This window comes from Engystomops pustulosus, chromosome 6, assembly GCF_040894005.1.
Source record: "Engystomops pustulosus chromosome 6, aEngPut4.maternal, whole genome shotgun sequence".
NCBI classification, from domain to species: Eukaryota; Metazoa; Chordata; class Amphibia; order Anura; family Leptodactylidae; genus Engystomops; species Engystomops pustulosus.
The window spans coordinates 94912738-94936464 of record NC_092416.1 but is presented as its reverse complement, the minus strand read 5'-3'; the positions used below and the strand labels follow the sequence as shown (position 1 = coordinate 94936464).

At 40.3% G+C, this 23727-nt stretch overlaps 1 protein-coding gene across 3 annotated transcripts in view; it reads right to left on the bottom strand.

Moving 5' to 3' along the window:
* Positions 1-1738: 1738 nt before the first annotated feature.
* KCNJ14 (potassium inwardly rectifying channel subfamily J member 14) overlaps positions 1739-23727 on the bottom strand; it is a 43614-nt gene continuing 21625 nt past the window's right edge. For all 3 annotated transcript variants that reach the window (XM_072110426.1, XM_072110425.1, XM_072110427.1), the window contains one exon: positions 1739-8030. In XM_072110426.1, coding sequence (XP_071966527.1) covers positions 7461-8030 — 570 coding nt within the window. In that variant the 3' untranslated portion in view covers positions 1739-7460. The remainder of the gene's footprint in view (positions 8031-23727) is intronic.

Here is a 23727-nt window from a genome sequence, read left to right as displayed (position 1 = left end):
CAATACAGAGTTTTAATTAACCGGTTAAGGACTGGGCCGTTTCCTGTTTTTTCATTTCCATTTTTCACTCCCCACCTTCAAAAATCTTTTTTATTTTTACACGTAAAGAGCTGTGTAACGGCTTGTTTTCTGTGTAACAAATTGCACTTCATAGTGATGGTATTGAATATTCCATGCCATGTACTGGGAAGCAGGAAAAAAATTCCAAATGCAGTGCAAATGGTGAAAAAACGCATTTGCGCCATTTTCTTGTGGGCTTGGATATTACCGCTTTCACTGAGCGCCCCAAATGACATGTCTCTTTGGGTTGGTATGATTATGGGGATACCAAATTTTTATAGGTTTTATAATGCTTTCATACATTTACAAAAATTAAAACCTCCTGTACATTTTTTTTTGATTTTGTCATCTTCTGGCGCTAATAACTTTTTTATACTTTGTTCTATGGAGCTGTGGGTGGTGTCATTTTTTGCAACATGATGATATCTTTTTTAGGACTTGAGGACCTTTTGATCAGTTTTTATAGATTTTTTAAATATTTTTAAAAATGGCAAAAAAAGCCATTTTCGATTTTGGGCACTATTTTCCGTTACGAGGTTAAACGCATTGAAAAATCGTTAATATATTTTGATATATCGGGCATTTTCAGACACGTCGATATTTTTACTGTTTATTTATATTTATGTCAGTTCTAGGGAAAGGGGGGTGATTTGAATTTTTAGGTTTTTTAATTATAATATTTTTTTTTTCTTTTTTTTGTTTTTCTTTTTACTATTTTTCAGACTCTTTAGGGTACTTTAATCCTAGATTGTCTGATTGATCCTATCATGTACTGCCATACTGCAGTATGGCAGTATATGGGGATTTTCCTCCTCATTCATTACAATGTCACAGGGAGCGACGATCCTCTTTTTGAGGCTGCCGGCAGCTTTGCCAGCAGCAATCGCTGTGATAACACCCGCGATCGGTGCTAGCACTATGCAGCAATGACTTACCGGCTATGGAGAGGACCTGACCGCCACCGTGAATACTCCGTGAACCAGTTAAAGAAGTCCTGAGGAACATCAGAACTTCTTACTAGGACACGTCTACCATCCCTAAACTGATGCTACATGCCCTTTAAATTCAGGGAGACTTGCATATAGCAGTGTCAAGAGAATGGGTGAATATCACCCCGAGTAAATATGTTGATTTTTTTTCTCTGTGTTTCCATTCCTTTCATCAAAGGAGTACATTTTTGTATAATCTGATACTGGCAGCACTAACTAAATAGTGTGTGACTTGGTAGAAACACAGTCCTGAGTGATAACAACCTGTTGTCAGAGATTTTACTTGGCAGAAGAGGTAGCAAGGGAACTAGTCATCATAAATTGGCTTACTAAACTATTAACAGTATGTTGTTCAGCTTTTTGATCATGTTTCTTTCATTGCCCAGGGTGGTGGCATTATCAAAAAATCAACTTTGAACTTAGGTGTTAACTGGTTGTATAAAGTCATGGAGGCGAAGAATTTAACCCGGAAGTCAAGCTCTCCTCACCTCCGAACACCTCCCGTGTGATTAACATCATGCGCCGGACTTCAGGAGATCTGGTTAATGATGTCCTTGGATGCAGGACCAACAATAACAGTGAATGTTGCTTTCTGAGACAATTTTAAGCTTTAAGCTGTCTCAATTTCAATTCTGTGGAGTAATATGGAGCTATATAGAGAAGATCCAAATAGAACAAAACTACTCCAGTGAAATCCAAAGTATTCTTTATTTGCAACAAACCTGCAACATTTCGCACCTTGAACAAAGGTAACAAAGTACAGTGGTCAACATTACTGGTATTCACTTCCAGTTGAACATTTTAATGTTATTTTGGCAACACCTTATTGATATATTTGATGTCTTGTCTTTTTTATTACCTATACCTCTGCAATAATCTATAACTAGATCAATGTGCATGCCCAAAATACTACTTTTGTGTACTGTACTACACATCGGTTTAGGCCCTTTCAGTTTTTTCATACTTTGAAGTTTCCATGTCGTACTGTGATAGACTTGACAGTGGATCATGAATCTGATTTTCCTTAAAATGTTTACAGTTGGCACTATTTCATGTTTTCATTAATACATACAGTTAATGATTGTAAGCCACTAGACCATTACAATTTATTGTATGGTACTACTTGAACAGATGAATAGCCTTATAAAGATTTAAAAGGAAGCTTGTCCAGCAATCTAACCTTCCATTTATTGTTACACATTTCACACCTTGTTTCTCCTTATCTTAAACATTAAGAAAATTCTGGAATGATGATTCTGGATAGGGAGGATTGCGGGATTTTAACTGCATGACATAAAGGCATAGATAGTGCATACATTTGCTGACAGTATATGTAAGGTGCAAAGTTTTATTTTTGGTAGGGGCAACTTCTGAAACTGCACAATTTGATTTTGTCACAATTTGCCAGTTTCTATAAGACATACCTATAGTACTGTATAAAACAAGCACAAAGAGACTTCTTTCCCTGTCAGCAGTTGATGGCCACCTATTAAAACTAGGGGACAGAGTTATAAAACTGCCATTGTGGAGCATAGCTACCAATATCACTGCAGATCTGATTTCTTATAGTGCTTTAAGAATAAAAAAATGCTCAGTTATGGGCAACGAAATCAGTTGCACATTTAGGCTATAATCAGAAATCTGCATATGTGACTTTGGTAATGCGTAAGAGTAGGTGTTTAGCTCATCTGTGACCAACTCAGTCACTGTCTATCTGAAGTTATGTAAATCTATTGACAAGTGTTAGTACAGATAGCTGCAAAGTCTTAATTTGCTCCAAAAAGCTAAAATGCCTTTGCATTTTTCAAGTGCTTCAGACATCATCACAACCACTAAGCCTAAGGGCTCCTTCACAATGGGGTGTACTTTGCGTGTACATTAACAACCGGTTAATTGTTTTGTCCTCAATTCCTCTGTGATGGTTTCCACATCGGTTAGAAAACATAAAACCTGGTTCCCCAACTTCTGCAGTGAAAAAACAAACCCGTCATCACTCATAGAAAACAATGGCTCAATAAGGCACCCATGAAAAATACGAGGTGAAACGGGAAAAAACATTGTCACCAGTACCTTTAGAAAACCCACGGCTGGGAATACAATTTTACATCACAACAGCCAACATCCAAAACATGTACATAAGTCCATACCTGTAGGTGAAATGATAAGAAGCAGAAGAAATTGCAGCCTGGATGTTGATTTCCAGAAAGAAACTTCAGAAATCTCAACTAGACTCACACATAGGGGTTACCCTAAATGGTCTCTGTTAAGAGCCAGTCACATTGCTGCACAAAAGGATTGTAGCAAACTACTCCAAAAAAAACCAAAGAAACACAAAACGCATAATCCCAATACCAGTGTGAATCAGAACATACCAGTACTTTCTTTGCAATTTAGTTCTCAGTTTCATGACATAAAAAATATTGTCTTAAAATATCTCCCTTTACTCTTTGATGATGATAAATTGGAGCACATAATGAAGAACGGCTGTAAGGTGGTAGCATGTAGGGGTCGCACCCTTGGCAGTATCCTCTCACCTTCCATGGTAACGGATCAGAAGCCACAAAAAACATGGCTACATAGCCAAGGTTTTTTAGATGTGACTCGTGGCAATGCCGTACATGCAGCTTCATTACCCCCACCAAACAATATTTTAATACTTCTTGCAACAAAGTTTATCAAATCAAACAGCATGTGACTTGCAATAGCCAAAATGTAGTGTATGTCATTCAATGCACTGAATGCAACCTGTTTTATGTGGGTTGCACCACTAGAAAATTTTAAGTCAGACTGCTTGAACATATCAATGATATTAGAACATATCAATGATATTACCAGCAATGGTACACGAAACATCAGTGGTGCATCTGCACATTTCTGGGATGCACATAACAAACAAATTATCAATCTAACTGCATTTGTTATAGAAAAAGTCAACACACCTAAAAGGGGAGGTGATGTAAGGAGACTCCTACTAGATAGGGAGGCATTCTGGATTATGTCTTTAAATACCATGACACCAATGGGTATGAATGTCAGGAATGAATTGATGTTACATCATCATTAACATTCATTCAACTTTTTTTATGTGTCTCCCCCCGCCATTGCATTCTGTCTCTTTTTCTTTTCTTTCTCAGTCCTCCTCCCCTTTCTCAGAATGGGCTTTTCTTCCTCTTTTCTGCCAAAACTTTGTCCATTTGAACATCCCATGTCCAACTTGCACGTTGCTATTGTTTTGTTTTTAACTATTGTGTTTCAACCAATGTGTATATTCATTGTTAGGCTGCATACCTGCTGCTCCGGTGATCGGGTTCTTCAAATTATTTATATATAAAAAAACTTCTATTATACGTCAGTCTGATATATCAGGCGTGTACTCGCGTTTTCTTTATTTCTTCACGTGACCCGGTTACCACAGCAACATCAAACAGCATGTCATTTTGACTACAGACCTCTTTACTAGGGGCGTGTTTCAGCTGGTCATGTGCCTTTCTTTTTTATATAAATTGCTTGTCACAATACCCTGTATTATCCATGACTAAGGACGCGGCAGCGTCTGAAATGCGTTGGATTATCCTCCGATGTATGTCCACTTTTTAATTTTTTCTTAATAAAATGAAAAAGTTTTAACAAATAAGCCAAGTTTCATCTAGATTGAAGCTGGACTACACCTGTTTGCACACCCATGAAAACCACTGAATTATGGACTTGAAAAACAACGCCAGTGTGAAAAAACCCTAAATAAAAGTCGTGCAATGTCAGGCTTAAGCTTTTTTACAGAAGAAAAAATCCTGCAGACACTACATATTCCTTTGCTCAAAAAATTAAGGTCTGATGTATGTGGAAAGGAACAGTTAATGTTTTAACATTGAAGTAAATGTGGAAATTGATGTGGAAGAACAGAACTGAAAGTACAACACAGATGTGAAACAAGCCTAAAGCATATTGCCCTTCAGTAGGTTTTTGTTTCCATAGAAATTCTCTCTGTGGCATGCAGAATTTACCAGAACCGAACCTAGAATTACTGAACAGAATTGACATGCTGAGTTCAGTGATTCTGTGTTCTGTCTGATAAATCCCACTAGTGCAAAGTGTTTGTTGAAGCAATCTCGATTGTCAGCAATGGACTTGACTCTGCACTAGCTTTTGATAAATATATCTTCCCAATGAGTACAGGTGAACTCTGCTAAAGAATCGCCATTGAACAGTGATTTGAAAAAGTATTTGCCCCCTTCCAGATATCCTTTTCAGGGTGCAAATAGACAGTGCAGTTGTGATGCAATTAAAAAATTGTGCCGATAATGACTGCAGCAAATCCCAGTGTTTTATCTCTTTCATTTTTGTTTGCGATCATGCTGCAGCATGGAAGTGAAGCTCAATCATTGGATAATCTAAAGGAACAATTAACTTTCCACTCCAGGTTTTTTTCACAGCATGTAGGTGGCATTTATGTAGAATGGAAATTTCTAGTTGTTATCTGCAGTGAGCAATTCCCATAAAAAACGATAGGCGGGTGATGAAGGTATGATATATTATAAAGATTAATAATTTCACCAGCATATGTTCTAGTGATGTGGCAGTTGTCCTTTTATCTATACGTCCTATGACATCTGTAGCCAATCACCAGCATGTCCCGTGCATGTGACAATTTACCAAATGTAATCAACTAATATCGTTGTGGCTGAAAATTCCAATTCATGAGAACCCTTCAACAAAGCTCACATAATATTAATGAAAAATGCATACAGAAAGTGGGATTAAGCATGTCAAAAGGGTTTATACTTAGGTTCTAAATAATTACACCCTTCCAGAGGAGTCTTGCAGCCGCTTCTTCCCCATAATCCATTGAAACGACAGACAAAACTGAGAATGCATGTGTATGTGGCTAAATGATGAGATAGCTGTCAACCAAATAGGTGTCAAGAGTGACGTAGCATTTGGGGAAGGTGAGCCTTTTGTGCACTGAAAACTGGTGGAAAATGAGGAGAGGTGAATAAACTGACAACTATTTCTCAACTTAAAAAAGAACAGCATACATTTGAAATAACGGGAACAATTTCAGGCATGGCATCTTTTTATAAACCGATCCTTTAGCTTATGAATGATTAGGACACACTCTTCTACTTTAGGAAGAAAACATCATGATTGTAAAAAAAAACTGCCATGTGAATTGATCCATTAAAATGTTTGCTGTTTGTTTGATGGACAATTTTTACAGCTCTAAAAAAAAAAAATTGTCGGATTTAGTTAAATTGAGTTCAAGTATATACTTAACTAAATAAATTAACTGATAAAGTACTTTAAAGGGAGTATTCACCCCAGCATGCACATTGTTATGCGCTAACTTAATTGGATAAAATGTACCAATTTAGGCACCAAACAGGTCAATTTTCTATCATTCAATGAACCACAACTTCATCGTTTACTAATTTCTAAATTATACTCACTTTGTTTAACAAATATTTTAATATCTCTTTACATAAAAAGAAATATTTCAAAATGTAAAAAAGAGACATTTTAAGATGTGCTAATATATGCTGCTAATACCAGACCTTTAATATATGTAAATGATACATATAATGGACATATCTTTGTAAAATGTATGTTAAAGCTGCATGATTGGTTTATATTTTTTTACATTTTGAGCAAATATAATGCGTGATGAAATCATCACAACAGATAATATTAGGACAAGCTATTTTATGAGTTAAATAATATTTATCAGAAGCCATCTTAGCAATTCTTTAGGACCAGGAATTCTTTTGAAACAAAATGTCGCCACAAGCCGCTCCAGCAAATAATTTTTGGTTTACACATGGATGTTTTCTACAAAAGTTAATACTCAGAGCAAATTCTTCTCCACCATCCATAGGTAATATAAAAAGTTTGGTTTCAATGTTGCAAATATTTCCATGGTATTCACAGCGAATTGTGTTTCTACACTTCACAGAAGTCAATAAGGTGTCCTAGTCAGGACAACTAGTTGTGTGTATGAGTATTTCATAATAAGCTTACTTTGCTGATACCTTGCCCTGTCCCTTAATTATAACTTGTATTACACGTGAGTAATAAATGCTTTGCTACTCAGGATCACCAAACACAGATTAAGCAGCATTTTCTGGAAAGAAGGAAATGAAGTAAAGCAATCTAGTATCATAAAATAAATTACCCGATTGACCTGTTATCATAGTGGTGACCACTTTTACAAAGCTTGGTGGTAAAGAAGTACCAATGGTAGCTTTGTTTAGAAGTCATATCACTTTCTCCAGAAAATTACCTTACCCCTTACCAAAAAGGGCATGCAATAAGATGCAAGAGTAAAAAATGTCTTTTTCTGCATAGACTGTGCCTCTGAGTCTCTGTTTTCACTCTCTATTCTTACCCATTAATAGTCAGGTAGGACCACTGTGAAGATCATGTTAGTAATATTTCATCTAATGGATCCACAACCCTAAGCATGTCTAACTCAAGTGATACCTCTGGATTCAATGGCATAGTGTCCATTAGGGCAGATGCTTCCTCATCACAGATGCAGTTAAGGGCCACTTCGTTCTCATAGCAGAATGAACTACGAGCCACCATTGAATACTTCCTTTCAGAAAGCTCTTTGGCGCTGTATATAGGTGTGTTTGGAACTTCATATGTGCGATGGAAATGTAAATAGTCTACCTCATAATGATTACGCTTCTCAAATAAGACTGGTTCAAACCTGTGACCCCATAGGATCTCAGAGGGAAGATAAGAACTACGGCATTGTGTAGTCATTGCTGTAGCCTCCACCATGCCTTCCAGGATTACTACCAACTCAAAGTTTGCTGTTTCCAGATCTGCTTTGCCAAACTCATACAAAGGACTTTCTTCATCAATCTCGTGAACAATGGTAACTGGAGATACCAAGAATATTCTGTCGGTACCATTGTCAAATCCAACATTGATATCTGTATGATCCAGTGGAAGGTATTCTCCTTCAGGGGTGACTCTAGGCTGTGAAAACATAAAGGGAAGAATCAGAATAAATGCAGATGCTCCTGCTGTTACATATAACTACTTTTGGGTTAAGACTATTGTGTACTTTTGTAAGTGACATTTAGAAATTTGGTACTAAAATACAAACTGACTGCTGGTGGAAACTGAGACATTTGGTCTTCGGTTTGGACCAAACTTGTTGAGGTGTACAGATCATGAAATACAATAAATAATGGTATAAATGATTGCTGAATCAGATGAAGAGAAATTAGAACCTGATGCATAAATTATAATCCTGGCTGGTTCGCTGTTAAACATTTTAAACTACTGATATTAAATAGAGATGACATAAAAATTTATTGTTTTGGTAGAAATAGTTTTAAACTGTTATAGACTATGAAGCAGAACAAACACAACTGACATAAATAAAACATTTGGGAAAACGTAAGTATATATGCAGAGACCATGTTTCTGGTGGTGTATCTATGTACTGATCTTGGTTCTGGTGCTGTTTTTATGTTCTGAGCTCTTTATTTCTTTATGGATCTAGGTTACTTTACTGTTTTTCTATAAGGAGTTTGAATATGGTGCTGTATTTCAGTATAGAGCTCGAATTTAGTATTGTATTTCTGTAGGGAACTATGTACTGGTGCAGTATTTCTATACAGAGTGTTTATCATTTACAAGGGAGGTACTAAAGTTTTTTGCTTAATTTTGAAAGGAAATTTTTTAGGGCTCACTTTACTATGTTGGGTAAATTACCTAGAAACAGCCCTGATTAAAATATAAGGACATGTTATCAAATATATGATTATTTAGTTTGGGAAAAAAACATTAACTGAACGCACTGAATACAAAGGCTTGACTTATTGGACCTGCAACTTTAGGCAACTTACATATTACCGTATATTGCCGAGGCCCCTAATTTTAAAACAAAAAACTGTGAAAAACTATTGACTCAAGTATAAGACAAGGTGGGAAATACATTGGTCACAGCCTCCCCAGTATATAGCCTGGCAGCTCATGCCCCAGTATATAGTCAGAAGCACCTTTCCCCAAATATATGTCCAGTAACCCCTGTCCCACAGTATATAGCCTGCTTTCTCTGCCCCCCAGTATATAGCCTGCAGCCCCTGTCCCCCCAGTATATAGCCTGTAGCCCCTGCCCCTAGTGTATAGCCATCAGACCCTGCCCCACCAGTATATAGCCTGCTTTCCCTGCCCCCTCCAGTATATAGCCTGCAGTCCCTGCCCACCCATTATATAACCTGCAGCCTCTGGCCCTAGTATATAGCCATCAGACTCTGCCTCCAGTATATAGCCAGAAGCCCCTCCCCCCATGTATATAGCCTGCTTCTCCTTCCCCTAGTATATAGTTATCAGCTTCTGCCCCCTGATATATAGCTTGCTTTCCCTGCCCCCCCCCCCAGTATATAGCCTGTAGCTCCTGCCCATCCAGTATATAGCCTGCAGCTCCTGCCCCTAGTATATAGCCATCAGTCCCTGCCACCCAGTATATAGCCAGCAGCCCCTGCCTCCCCAGTACAAATAGTGCCCATGGCGGTACCTTTCACCTGATGGTAAAAGGTACCGCCAAACAAAAAGTAATTGTGTGAAAGTAAGAAATCAAGAAGTGTTAACGTGAAGTAGTTATGGTCAGAAAATTGTGTCCCTTTTGTGTCCAAAAAACTTTTTACTGCAGTAATGCCTAGATGGTGTATAATGTTCGAGTAGAGGCCTTCTACATCCAGGCTGGCTAAGAACGTCCCTGGAGGTACCCTTATATCTTGTATCTTATTTATCACATCTTTCGTATCTTTTAGATATGATGGTAGTGTAGATACGAAAGGATGTAAGATGTTATTCACGTATTCACTAATGCCCTGTGTCAGATTATTCGTGCCAGATACTATAGGGCGACCTGGTATCGGAGAGGTCTGTTTATGTATCTTTGGGAGGGCATACATAGTTGATATGGTGGGTTTACTGTTAAAGATATACTTGTATTCGTCCAGGGTGATAAGATTTTTTCTATAACCATCATCCAAAATCTCTCTTAGGTCGTTGAGATATTGTTTGGTCGGATCCTGTGTTAATACCTCATATGTATCTTTATCCTCCAAGATTTTTTTCACCATATCTACATACTGTTGACGGTCCATTACTACGGTGTTTCCACCTTTATCTGATGGTTTCAGGATTATTTGGTCATTATCTTTTAGTCTTTGGAGAGCCTGTTGTTCATGTTTACTAAGGTTAGAATTAGTTATGTTTTTGGAAGTCTTCATTCGCTTGATGTCCTTAGTGACTAGTTGTACAAATGTCTCTATTATTGGAAATTGTGAGAAAGGTGGTGTATTTCTGGACCTAGGTTTCAAGGGTGTCAGAGGTGGATTAATGCCTGTTGGGCGGTTTATATTCTCCTCTTCTAGATCAAGGAGGATCTGTAATGTTCTTTCATCTCTACATCTCTCATGGGTGTCATCATCCCATTTCAAATGTTGCTTGTGCAACGCCAATTTCCGTGCAAACAGGTTTATATCCTTGATCCAATTAAAGGCATCAAAAGATGGTGTTGGTGTAAAGGATAATCCTTTTCGTAGGAGTCTCAGCTCATCCTCATCTAGGGTATAGGAGGAAATATTAATCACTAGTTTGTCTAGTTCATTTAATGTTCTAATATCGACTTCTTGGTGAGAATTCATTTCCCGTTGAACCCCCATTTTTCCCGATCTCGTAGTTGCATATTGGGGATTGGTGTCCCTAAAAAAGAGGTCTTGGATATCGTATTTGTGGAGGGGTTTATTGCAGTCCCTTGATTCGGTCCGATTACATTGTGTGCTGCTGTATTCACACTTGGCACTCCCGCTGTGTCCTTTGACACCGGGGGTTGTGTATTCCCACACATGTTGGAATCTCTTGGCGTGGGGTTGAACTGATTTACACCCGGATAATTCACAGAATGTAACCCTGTCATATTTGGATTCAATGTTTGCATAGCCCAGGTCTGTGTCTGTGGAGCCTGTCCAGTCGGAAAAAAAGAGTTGTGTGGGTATGAGACAGAAGATGAAGAATAAGGTTGGGATGGCCATTGTTCTGTTTTCTTCTTAGGTGCTTTTTTAGGGTATCCCCCTAAAATACAACCTAAACTCAAAATCGGATTAATCTCGGGATTATGATTAGGCAGAAAAAAATTGAATCTTGTAACTCCGTATCCCCCACACATTTTTTTCCGTTGTTTCTGCTAAAATGAACTTGAAGAGTCGAAAAACTCTTCCCTCATCACTGCTATAAATAGAATCTTTTTACAGTCAAAGCATAAATAACATTTCTTTATGATAACTCAAACTGTTCATTGCTTATTATTGGAATACACCAGTGATGGGCAACCTTTTGAGCTTGGTGTGTCAAAATTCGCCAAAAAAACGAGCATAACTCGGGTGGTGTGTCACCTTGATAAAAAAAACATAATTTTGTGATATTTATGTTTAAATAACAAATATGCATAATTATTTAACTTCTAGGGTACTTTAACCCTAGGTTGTCTGATTGATCCTACCATGTACTGCCATACTACAGTATGGCAGTATATGGGGATTTTCCACATCATCTATTTATTATAATGTGCAAATCGCATTTGAACTGGGAGCTGAGCTGGGAGCTCAGTGCTGACAATCTCTCAGCCTCCCGGCTACTGCACCTGAGGATGAAACTTAACTCTCGGACGGCCGCGTGTCACTGAAAATGGCTACGCGTGTCAGCACTGACACGCGTGTCATAGGTTCGCCATCACTGGAATACACCATAAAATGATCTGATCCACAAAAACTTCACTGATCTCTAATACTGTAATATACCATCAAAATCCATCATAATCAACCAGGGACACTTATTTTGGTACAGACACTGTGGTAATGTTCTTCTATGTGTTATCCCTGGGGGTGGAAGCAACTCGATTTGACCCGAATCGAATCATGATGAATCACATTAAACAGGTATTTCCTGGCTGCAGAGAGCCTGTAGGGTGTCGTAGAACGTTGTGCCATGCTTAAATATGCATAGGGAGCAAGGTTTGGTCTTCAAACAATGCTGTGTTTTAGTATGACTTGCATAAGACAGACGCCACTCTTAGAATTGCTTCACTCTTCACTTCCATGTGCACTTACAGAGGCCAACTTCACCAAATAAGCGAAGCGGGAATGCAGCCTGACAAGGTAACGTCTGTGCCAACTAGAAAGCACTGAGCTGAGGACCAAAATCCCACTACAATATCAAAGAGTGCACTCTTTTTACACTGACATCAGATGATTCCATGGATTACGACAGAACCTGTTCTGTTAAATGCGGATACATGTAGATTCGCCCGAATCTGTGAGCTGGCATCCCACAATTGATTGAGATATGCGCATTTTTAAAGTATTTTTGTGAGTATGATGATTACAATAAATTGTAAACTTTTTTGAATATACTACACCATGTGCCTATTTATTCCTTCCAGCAACATTTTTCTATAAGGATGATAGAGGAAGTTTGGTGAATAACGTGGTGGTATCGGTCTGAACAGGGACATGCTTTTATCAGAAGGATCTGCCTATCTAGTGCCGTACATTGTTTGATGGAAACTTAACAGCATAAGATGTTGTGGACCAGTCTTGTACTGTGAGTAGCTCCATGTGGGCGAATTGTGCACCACCCATAATTGATTTCTGCACATGTAGAAACCCCCTAAAAGAGTGCAGAGGATGTCGTCAGTAATTCTGCATTGATGTCTCTGATCATTTTGCCCCTTCATTTCATCCATCCGTGTCCGATTTCAATGATATATATGGTCAATAATCCATCATCAGTATTTCTAAAGCCAAAAACAAGCAGGAATGGATCCAAAACAGAGATGACCAGTAAATGGGATATTTGCATGTCCTCTGTGTTTTGTATCCACACCTGCTTTTGACTATCAATCCTAAGGCTTTTCATTCCTTCTGACAGATGAAATGAAGGGGAAAGCTAAACATAGTGGCAACGTCATAGAGCGGTGGAGGGTGAAAACAGCATTATGGAAATCACAGGGTATTCCAGGGAGACAGCGGTCAGTTGGCAGCAGAACGAGTAGGCTGCAGAGTGGCAGAATGACAGTGTGGAGGTGGCAGCAACATGAAAAGCCATAGAGTGGTACAATGATAGAGCATGGAGGTGGCAGTGGCAGCAGCAGCAGGAGCCCACTGAGTGGGGTGGCAGCAACCTGGTAGGCATAATGATAGATTGTGTAGGGGTTGGACAATTCCAGTCCCTGGTAAAGATGGCAAGAGGCAGATGGAGCAACTGGCATCAGGCCGGTGGCAGCATCAGAATATTGGCTGAGGCAGGTAGTTAGAATCCAGACTCATTTCTCAACGTTGGGGGAGGCATCATGGCTGATCGAATCTGATGCATAAGGCATTGGTGAGTTGAAATCTGGGCCGATTCAAGCCTGATTCATCTTGACAAAGGTCAGTCTCTCCACATTATTGGTGGACAAGTGGGTTCTCCTTGGGGTAACGATGGCCCCTGCCGCACTGAACACCCGCTCTGATGCCACACTACTGGCCGGGCAGCACAGCTTCTCTACTGCAAACTCCACAAGTAGCGGCCACACATCAAGTTTGATGCCCAATAGTCCAGGGGATCCTCTACCTGGGGTGGTAAAGTGCTGTCCAAGTAGACCACCACCTGCTGGTGCAGGGTCTGCTCCATGTCCTGCTAGTGCTGGAAGCGGCTACTCTCCTCACTAGGCTGGTGAAGGAAGTTGCTCTTTAAGGACTCCAAACTTAAGCTGCTGCTGCTGATGGAGGTGCTCCTGCTTCTACCCCCCATCACCCCACAGCAGCCGTGGCAGTAGTACGTGGGCAATCAATGCCAGGAATCCCTCAGTCAGACCTGACAGAGGATGGGCAATGGCAAACACAGGCAGCGGGCAACTGTCTTTTCAGTAGTTCTCTATAGTACCCCAGGGGTTCCTCCCTCTCGGCAGCTGGAAAAAAGTCACCCATTTTTGACCTGTAGCGTAAGTCCAAGAGGGTGGACAGCCAAAACTGATCTCTATGATGGATGTTGACTATTTGGCTGTCACTAGATAGGCAAAGCAGCATGCTGCGGGCCATCTGTGCAAGTGACTCTGAGGGACTCCCGGCCTCCATCTCCACTGTATACTGCCACGGTGCTTCTGGGTCATCTGCCTCATCTTCTACCTCTTCTGGATGATCCTGCTCCTCCTCTCTTGTCACCTGAGTGGAAAATTCACCAGACTCTGCTTGTGCTCCAATGTCCTCCTCCTCCTCCAGTCCAGCTCCCACCAGACTCATGTGGCCATGAGATGTAGTCTCCACTTCTCTAGTGCCCTGAACAGAGTTCCAGGACATGAAGCAGTGGAATGACGTTATTCATCCCACAGTCCTGGCGAGTGACAAATAACGTGGCCTCTTAAAAGGGCCTGAGCAAATGGCAGGTGTCACGCATGAGCTGCCAGTGGTTGTCATCAAAGTTGCACAGGGGTGTACACCGGTCCGCTTGTATCATCAAAAAATCATTATTGGCTTTTCTCTGTTCATACAGGCAGTCTACCATATGGAGGCTGGAATTCCAATGGGTGGAAACTTTGCATATCAGAGTATGTTGGGGGAGGCTGTTCTGACGCTGCAACTTGAGGAGGGTATGCTTGGTTTTGTAAGAATGGCTGAAGTGCATGCACAGTTTCCAGGCCATTGTTAGAATGTCTACCAGATGGGTTGAAGACTTGAGGAACCTGTTGACAACCAGTTTAAACACGTGCGCCATGCAGGGCGCATGGCCCATTCCTCCTCGGTGCAGTGTGGACACTACGTTCTCCCTATTGTCTGTCACCATTTTCAGTTGTCACGGAGAAAGCCACAGATTGATTTCTTGTTGCTTGACGTGGAGCAGTTCCTCCCCTGTGTGACTTCATTTGCCCAGGCAAACCAGGTGTAGAACTGCATGACACCACTGTGCCCTGCACATGTGGTATGGTGGAGCAGCACTTAGACTTGCGGAGGCTGAGGTGGTGGTGGAGGCAGACACTGGCGCAGGAGCAGCAGTTTGACAACGTGGAGGAGAAAGCAACGTCTCTTTTTCAAGTTGTTGGTTTGTCTGGGCGGGAAGCACATTCACCCAGTGGGCCGTAAAGGACATGTAGTTACAGCTCCACACATCCGACCCATGCACCTTGGAAGAAACATGCTCGAGGATTGGCCCACCCTCTGTTCTGCATATTTGTGGAGGGCTGGCATTGCCTTTTTGGAAAAAAAAATTGTGGCCTAGGACTCTCTACCTCGGTTCGGCACAAGCCATAAGTTCTCTGATGGGTGCAAAGTCCACAACTTGGAAAGGGAGGGACTGCAGTACCAGCAACTGGGACAAGAGCATGGTCAGCTTCTGCACCTTAGGATAGCTGGATGCATACACTGTTCTCTTTGTAATCGCCTCTTTCAACGACTGCTTCCACCATGCGTAGCGAAGAGCAGGAGCATCTGGACCGGGAGATGATGTCAAAGACAAACAGCTCCCTTCGGCAGAGGTACTGGAGCCTTGACTGAAATGCCATGTGTGCCAATAGGTGTTGTTGATGCTATTGCTGCGGCAGCAGGATAGACCTCCACATCTGTTCCACATTTCTCCCAAGCCTTTGGATGGTGACTCTGCATGTGTTTATGCAGGGCCGTGGTGCCAACGTTAGCTCCCTGGCCACACTTCACTTTCTGCCTGCAGATTCTACATATACACACGGTCGGCTCCTCTGGTGTCTTAACAAAAAACTGCCACACCGCCGTGGTGGTGATTTTATATGTTATATTTGACGAATTGGGTGACCTAGTCAACCAATCAACAACCTTCGGGTTGTTGATCAACACACTGGCGCTGGATGACAACGGCAGCTCTGGACTCAGAGTCACCCCTGCTGGACATGCCCTTACTGTGCTGTGACCTCTGCCTACTCCACCTGCCACCTTTCTGTCTGACATAGTGGTTAATCAACTACGTGGATTTGACACATATTTCTTGCTCTCAACTTTAGCAACACAAAAAGTATGGGAATTTGCGTTATACAGATACCCCACAATGGAAACCCTGGGAGAGGAGCAGAAATCCCAGTGGATATGAAACAGATTTCTTCCTAGTGGCTTCAGTAACAAAAAAGAACTGATATTTGGGGTATACAGATCCCCCTAAACGCCCACCCGTGGGAGAAGGGCAGAAATCACTACAGCAGCTGTGTGGATATGAAACAGGTTTCTTCCTCGTGGCTTCAGTAACAAAAAAAACTGCTATTTGGGGTATACAGATCCCCCAAAATGCACACCCTGGGATTGGAGCAGAAATCGCTACAGCACAGTACAGTAAAAGCAGCTAGACAGTACTGTCAGCTGACAGTATTTATAGGGCTGTGTGACATCACATAAGCCTGCCGAACGCTGATTGCCTTACAGGTCTGCAGATATCATCGAGAGTGTTCCTTTCTCCTTCCCAGAGTTCTCTGCTCCATGTAACGCGTTGTGCTCGTTGCCATTTAGCTAAAAAAGCAGGGAAAAAAAAGCTTAATTCCCACAAATCACCGTAAACTTCGGATTCGCGACGAAGCGAATTTTCCGTAAAATTCGTAATGATTTCCACTTTGTTTGAATCGATTCGCCCATCTCAAATGATATCTTTTGCATTTAATATACGTGCACAATATACGTGTCGCAGCCGGCGAATGTCGTCAGTGAAACAGTGTACACAGAAAAAATTATGGTAACCATGTAAGTTACCAGTGCTTTAAAAACAGTGTTTTATAAGTTAAAAACAAATGCAGAGTGTATAAGATCTTAGCTATACCAAGGGACATGATACAAATATTTTCATGAGCATACTATTAGATATCAACATATACATGTATTCTTTTTATGTTACATATAAACTGTAGTGGCACCACATGAGAGGGTAGGAAGAGACAAAAATAACTAAGGCCTCACTGGAAGACACTAAGATCGTTCCTATCATTCATGCCTAGCGCTGCTATGGCATCAAATGTAATGATATATTTGCTTTCTAGTCAAAACATCGGGATTACCTTCATGACATGCTCTCACATGTTCAATTAATCGTGGGCATCCGTTGCTAGTAGTAATGGATCTCTGATGCTCTCTAAAGCTGACGTATAATCTGTGTATAGTCTTCCCAATGTAGAAAAACCTACATGGGCAGAAGACTGTGACCAGGACAAGGGGGCATCCTCTACGCCTAGAGGAGAGGCGATTTTACCATCACCATAGACAAAGGTTCTTTACTGTAAGAGCAGTGAGACTGTGGAACTCTCTGCCGCAGGAGGTTGTTATGGCGGACTCTATGTACATGTTCAAGAGAGGCCTGGATGACTTTCTGGAGAGAAAAAATATCACGGGTTATGGGGATAAAACATTTATTTAATTCTTAAAGGTTGGACTTAATGGACTTGCGTCTCCTTCCAGCCTTATATACTATGATACTATGATACACCACATGTGTCGATTTACATGTGAACTTTTTGTGTTTGTCCCCCGAACAAGTAACCAAACCTTTACATGCTTTAACATATTCAGGTAATTTTGAAGTTGTTTTCTTGTCACACATTGTACTTCAAATTCATGAAAATATTTGGATAATATCTTTTGCATTTAATTATGGAAAAAATTGAAATTTGTCAAAACTTTTGCAGAAAATCCTCAATTTTAAAAGTTCTACATTCTTTGTTTTTCCGCAGATAGACATAGAACTCAAATAACTTCATAACTCACATTTCCTGAATGTCTGCTTTATGTTGGCATGGTTTTTTATGCATCATCTCAGTTTTTTAGATTGTTCTGGGGCTTAGAATTGTGGGTGCAGTTTTTAAACCTATATTTACAGGCACCTGCTCAGTTTTCAAAAGACTTTGAGAGGCCTAATAATAGTAAAACCACATAAATTACCCCATTATAGAAACTACACCCCTCCATGTATAAGAAACCAACTTTAAGAAGTTTGTTATCTCTTTAGGTGTTTTACAAGGGTAAAAGCAAAATGGAGGTGGAATTTACAATTTGTAATATTTTTGGACAATACATTCATTTTGGCCCAAAAATGTAAAATTCAAAATGGATTAAATGACAAAACACTTCACAAAGTTTCATACCCAATTTCTCCCAAATATGCCAATACCTTATATATGTTGATAAACTGCTCTATAGGCACACAGCCGGGCATGGAAGGGAAGGAGCGCAATGCAGAGCAGAGTTGCATTGTCACATATTACAGGGTATAAAATCTTTATATTTTATGTAATGTGGACAAACGGCGGCTTATTATTTCCGAGATGACATCCACTTTTCATGTACATCATTTAGGGGGGTTCAATAGGTAATTAATGAGATTTTATTAACTCTTCTTTGGTGGGGATAAGAAAATGATTCATTCTTATATATGGTTTTCTAGTTTTTTTTTTGTAGGCGGTTCACTGTACCATAATAATAAAAATATGTTTTAAAATCCAATTGTCACAGAGACCCAAAACAATTTGACTGGGGTTACAATTCTAAAATATACAGTTCTGATTTACATAAAAATTCAACTTAAGAACAAACCTACAGAACCTATCTTGTATGTAACCCGGGGACTGCCTGTATATCACAAACCACATCTTCTCCGCCCTTGATTATGCATTCTGATTTGTCTATTATAATTGTAGAGCTCCATATCTGCCACATAGAGCTTTCCTTTAGCATAGCAACTAAACCCAAGTCTGTCGATGAAGAATGTACTCTTGAATTCATTTATTGCATTGCATTTTTTGTGCCAGAATATTATTAATCGGTGACCAATAATATTCAACGAGTTCTGTAGTAAGTTTATCATATGGATTGTTAATGGTTAGTATACGGCATAACAATCAAGATGCATTCAAAATACAGAAAGGGAGAAGCATTAGACACTGATTCCTCTCTGATGTCGCAGGTACTCCATTATGAAGGGTTTATATGATGCTGATGAGGACAAACATTAATGTTTCGATTTCAGTATCCAAAGGTTTTAAGAAGCTCCTCTTGCTTCTTGCTTTCCAGGGCCTGCAACAACCCCTGAGCTAGAGCGATGAGTTCGGGGCAAGAGCATTTCAGTAAATCAATGACGCAGCTTGCATGTTTCTCCCCGATTAGTAAAACAGATTTCGCCATTGAATAGTGGTCATCCTACATCATTTCTACTTTCAATATACTTCAAAGAAAACATGTGAAGACTTAAAACACCAACATTTTCAGGGAAACTGTAATGAATGTGATCTCCAGTAAGGGACTGTAGTCATCTGTAACCACCACTGAACCCTCAATTTCAGATGGGAACTTTACTACTGGTGCATTCTCTCATTTTTCTATCATAACATCCAGTGCGGGAATCAAGGATATTATTTTATCTTTATAGCGCTGATCCAGCAAGGGGGCCATCCATTAATTGCCACTGGTGGCTAGTGGAAAAGCCGGACTTTTCCTCTCCCTGCCATAAAAGATATAATGGAAAAAACAGGCCCTATCTAACAATACCATAAGACGCAATGGGAAAAAACAGGCCCTTCCTCTCACTGACATAAAAAAGGCAATGTGAAAAACATGGCCTTCCCCCTCATTGCCATAAGAGATTCAATGGGTATCCACACAGATATTTGGTCCACTCATTACTCCAAAACAGCCCTGTAAAAAATGGGTACGGTAAAGTAATTAAAATAATAATTTATATGAAAAAAAATAAAGAAATAAGAAAAATTAAAAACAAAAAAATAAAATAATTATAAGCGTTAGAGGTCCAGGTGTAGGAGGAGTTGGAGGTAGATGTGGATGTCTAGGTATAAGAGGTAGAGGATGAGATAGCCAACAGTTTAATGATTCAATCAGGGGCTGGCACATCCAAGTCCCGTGAGATCCATCTTAATAAATGTAAGGCACTTGCTGCGGGGTCGACCATGACCTCTAAGTCATAGAGGGCAAGCTTTGGCCATGTGTCCAGTGTACCAACCTAGAAATTGAATGGGAAGGACATCAATTACTAGGAGACATGTCATCAGATACTCATCTACCATATGAGTCACATTCACCTTAGAATGAGCTTTGACAGTCTGGCACCACTCAGTCTGGCTTGTGGATACTATGTTTTTCAATTTTCATTTTCAAAAAGTTTTAGTTGATCCAGGGAGTTACTTCTCAACCTGTTGGTTCTTGACCTGCCTAAAAAAGTAGTGATAGCTGGGAATAACATGTTGTGGGTCAGCCTCTTCCATAACATTTTTAAAGTTGCCTGGGATGGTATCTTTATCAAAGTCCAAAAATTTGCAACTACATCAGCAGAGTGAGCCACATGTGCTTTCATGTTATATTTCTTGGTGTAATAGACTGCAGCTCATGTTTTTTTGCTGGGACGTGGTCATACACATGTATGATTGTTGCTTGCTTTAGGGAGAGGTGGTGCATCCTAGACACCATCATCACCCCTCAGATCACAAAGCCTTCACCGCTACCCTTCTTCTCTCCGTTGCATAAAGCAATGTTTCATCATCACTATGGCAGATGTCCTGTAATGTTTCCTTTCCCTCATCCTCCAAGACAAGTTGTTGGGCATCTGTGAAATCTGTGGCCCACATTTACTAAGGTCCTTGCGCCAGTTTTCTGACGTACACTGCACATTCTTTTCAGTGCAAACTGCTTGCACAAGTATTTAAGAAGTGTCTGCACCACATTTGTCAGACCGTGCGCCACATTTATCATGCAAAGTCCAACAGAATTGTGTTGCGCGCCCTATGTTAAAGATGCACCAAAAAAAAGTTGGTGTACTCTTTCGCAGCAGTGCAGAGCAGTGCAGTGCAGTGCCAGGTTCATAAATAACATGTTCTAGAAATCCTGAATCTGGCGCACCCTGTATAATACACTGTACGGTTTTTAGCAAATATGGGCCTATGTCTGTAACTGGGAATGGCCAGGTGGGAGGCCCACGGCATCCAAGCTAGGAAGTAATTTTAGAGCATTAGTGACTGCTCCATGACCTTCTTGCTGTTTTGAACAGGGATGAGATGGAGGGCTTTGCACAAAAGAGGTGGAGCCGGTTAAAGACAATTCAATGGAACTCTAGGTACTCTCTGCAATTCTTTATCTTCATCTGTCCTCAATTTGTGGTTACAATAACGACTATATCACCTCCACACATGGTGGAGTGCGGTGGCCAGTGGTGTGGGCAGGCATGGAAAGTTCCCTCACCGTGCTTGCGTTCTTTTGAAGAACCAGCAACCAGGTTTTTACGCAAAACTAGTTTTGGCTGGAAGCCGCAGCACCTGCTGGATACATCAAGAGGCCTAAACTTCTTGATGTATCTGGCGCGTGTGTTAGAAATTTCTATAATACATTTCCGTCAGGGCACTGTTATTGCCAACATGTTTTAGCCCTCTAATCCCATACTAGCCTTATTACAGCCATTTAATGGTGTTAAAATCAGGGTCATTTGACAGAAATAGGATACTCGTTCAGGTCAAAGTTCGGCTTGCATTTTGTCGCACAATTTGGACGAAACCTCAAACTGGAATTTCCACCATCGCTAGTTATAATAAATTAAGCTTTCTTGCGGTCTGTGCACATATGTCAGTTCACATCTTGTTTTTTTATCCTAAAATAAAGTTTTACTTGCATCAGTTTTCCTATCAGTTGTTCTAATTTGAGGAGAAAAAACGGATAGGAGCTGTCATCTACCTATACAACTTAAAGGGGTCGTATTCCAGGAATAAGCATTATTAATATTCAAATGGGTCATTAAAATATATGCTAATATGTAAATAGTTGTTACAATGAAAAATGTAAATGCTACTGGTCCATTGATTTTCTACTAGTGGACCAGACACAGTATGGAAGATGGCTGCTGGCCACATGTCCACATTACAGTTCCTGCACCTGCCTTGGGAGGTCATGTGATCTTCACTATGTTTAGCTGCAGTTAGTTGCTTGCAGTGGGTTTCATATCACATATCAATAGGCGACATGGCCTATTATGATTAGGGGACACAGCCATCATCAAATAGCATAGAAGCCTCGGATACCTTTGCTGAGGGGTCAGTTCATGGCGGGTAAAAGTGAAGGGATGTGAGACAGGAAGTACTGGATAGGCAGGGGGGATGGGCAATAGTGATATCATTTATTGGAACTTAAGGAACCATAGGGTTGTATTTAAATGTTAATGGCTGCATGTTAGGGGCTGGAGGGATATGGTTACATGCAGTTATCAAGCTAGAGGGATGCATTTACACTACATGTTACAAGCCTGGAAAGGTGGGAAAGGAGGATCTATTTATATGGAACTATGTTGGAAGGATTCAGGGAATGCCTTATATTTAACATTGTTGGGCAGGTGATTTCATTTTAACTTTGCTTGTTGGTGGACATGAAGGAGTTGAAAAACATGTCTGCTTCCTTACATAAACAGGTAATACATGGTATTGCAGCTCAGCTACCTTGAGTTTTCGACACAAACTGTATGCAGGTGTGGTGCTGTTTGTGGAAGAAAGCAGACATGCCAGACAGAACCTTTAAAGGGAGGAGAGTGTGTTATTTTTACATGAGAGTGTATGTTGTACAGGAGAGATGGTTTTTACATGGATGAGACTGGGTGATTATGTACATGGAGGCAATCAGAACATAGCAGGTCATGCTGATTCATGGGTCAGAACATGGCAGGTCATAGAAATCCTGTCATTTCTACTTGTCTTATTTTCCTAAAAAGTACTGTAATAGAAAATTAACTTAAGATGGCGCCAGCATCCTAAAACCTCTAGGCTGAAGAATTTCAGGAATTCCATGTACAACCCTTTGGTGACGTGAGCGTTAATCAGCAGGAAACTCTCCAATCAAGAGACTACACTGATATGTTATGCTTTGTACACTCCTCCTTTTCTACTTTTTTCTACTTTTCTATATAGACTGGTAAACCAAATAAACTTGCAGAGTGCTGATTTACCCAGGGTTGTAGCATGAGCAAGACTTGAATCAACAGTTGCCTGAGTCATTCCTTTCGACGTGCACACTTGCTTCACTAATTTGTAACACACAACAGAGGAGCACAGAAGAGGAGATTATAATCTCTCCCTTATCACTTGTGCATGGTATACCAGTAAAGTATGTGATAGATCCAGTATGTCCAGTGTTGTGGTGAGACATCATCTCAGTGGGGCAAAGTGCAGGGATGGCAGTTACACACACATCATTATTATGATGACAGGACAGTCTGTTAGATCATTACTCAGAGCAGAACATGAGAGGAAGTAGCTGTTACTGAGTGATGAGAGCTCATGGGAGTTGTAGTATCCTGTGGTGGCCATCTTATAAATAACTCCACCTACTTTAGAAAGCCCATACAATTTTGTATATCATAAAATCAAAAATTGTGTGATTTATCATATTGAGTTTTGTTGTATTCATTTTTTATAGCATTATGAGTTTTTGTTTTAGGCGTTCATATTCTCCCCTTTAATAAAAAATGATCATTTAAAATGGCAGCTGATTTCCATTAACAGACCCTAACAGAGGTGAAAGTGTCTAGCTCGCTTTGTCCACATTATTGGTCCAGTTGGGTTCCCCTCCTGCCCCCTCACTACTGGTGAGTGTCACCTCATCATCAAAGCTCTAAACAAACACATTATGATCCCTGT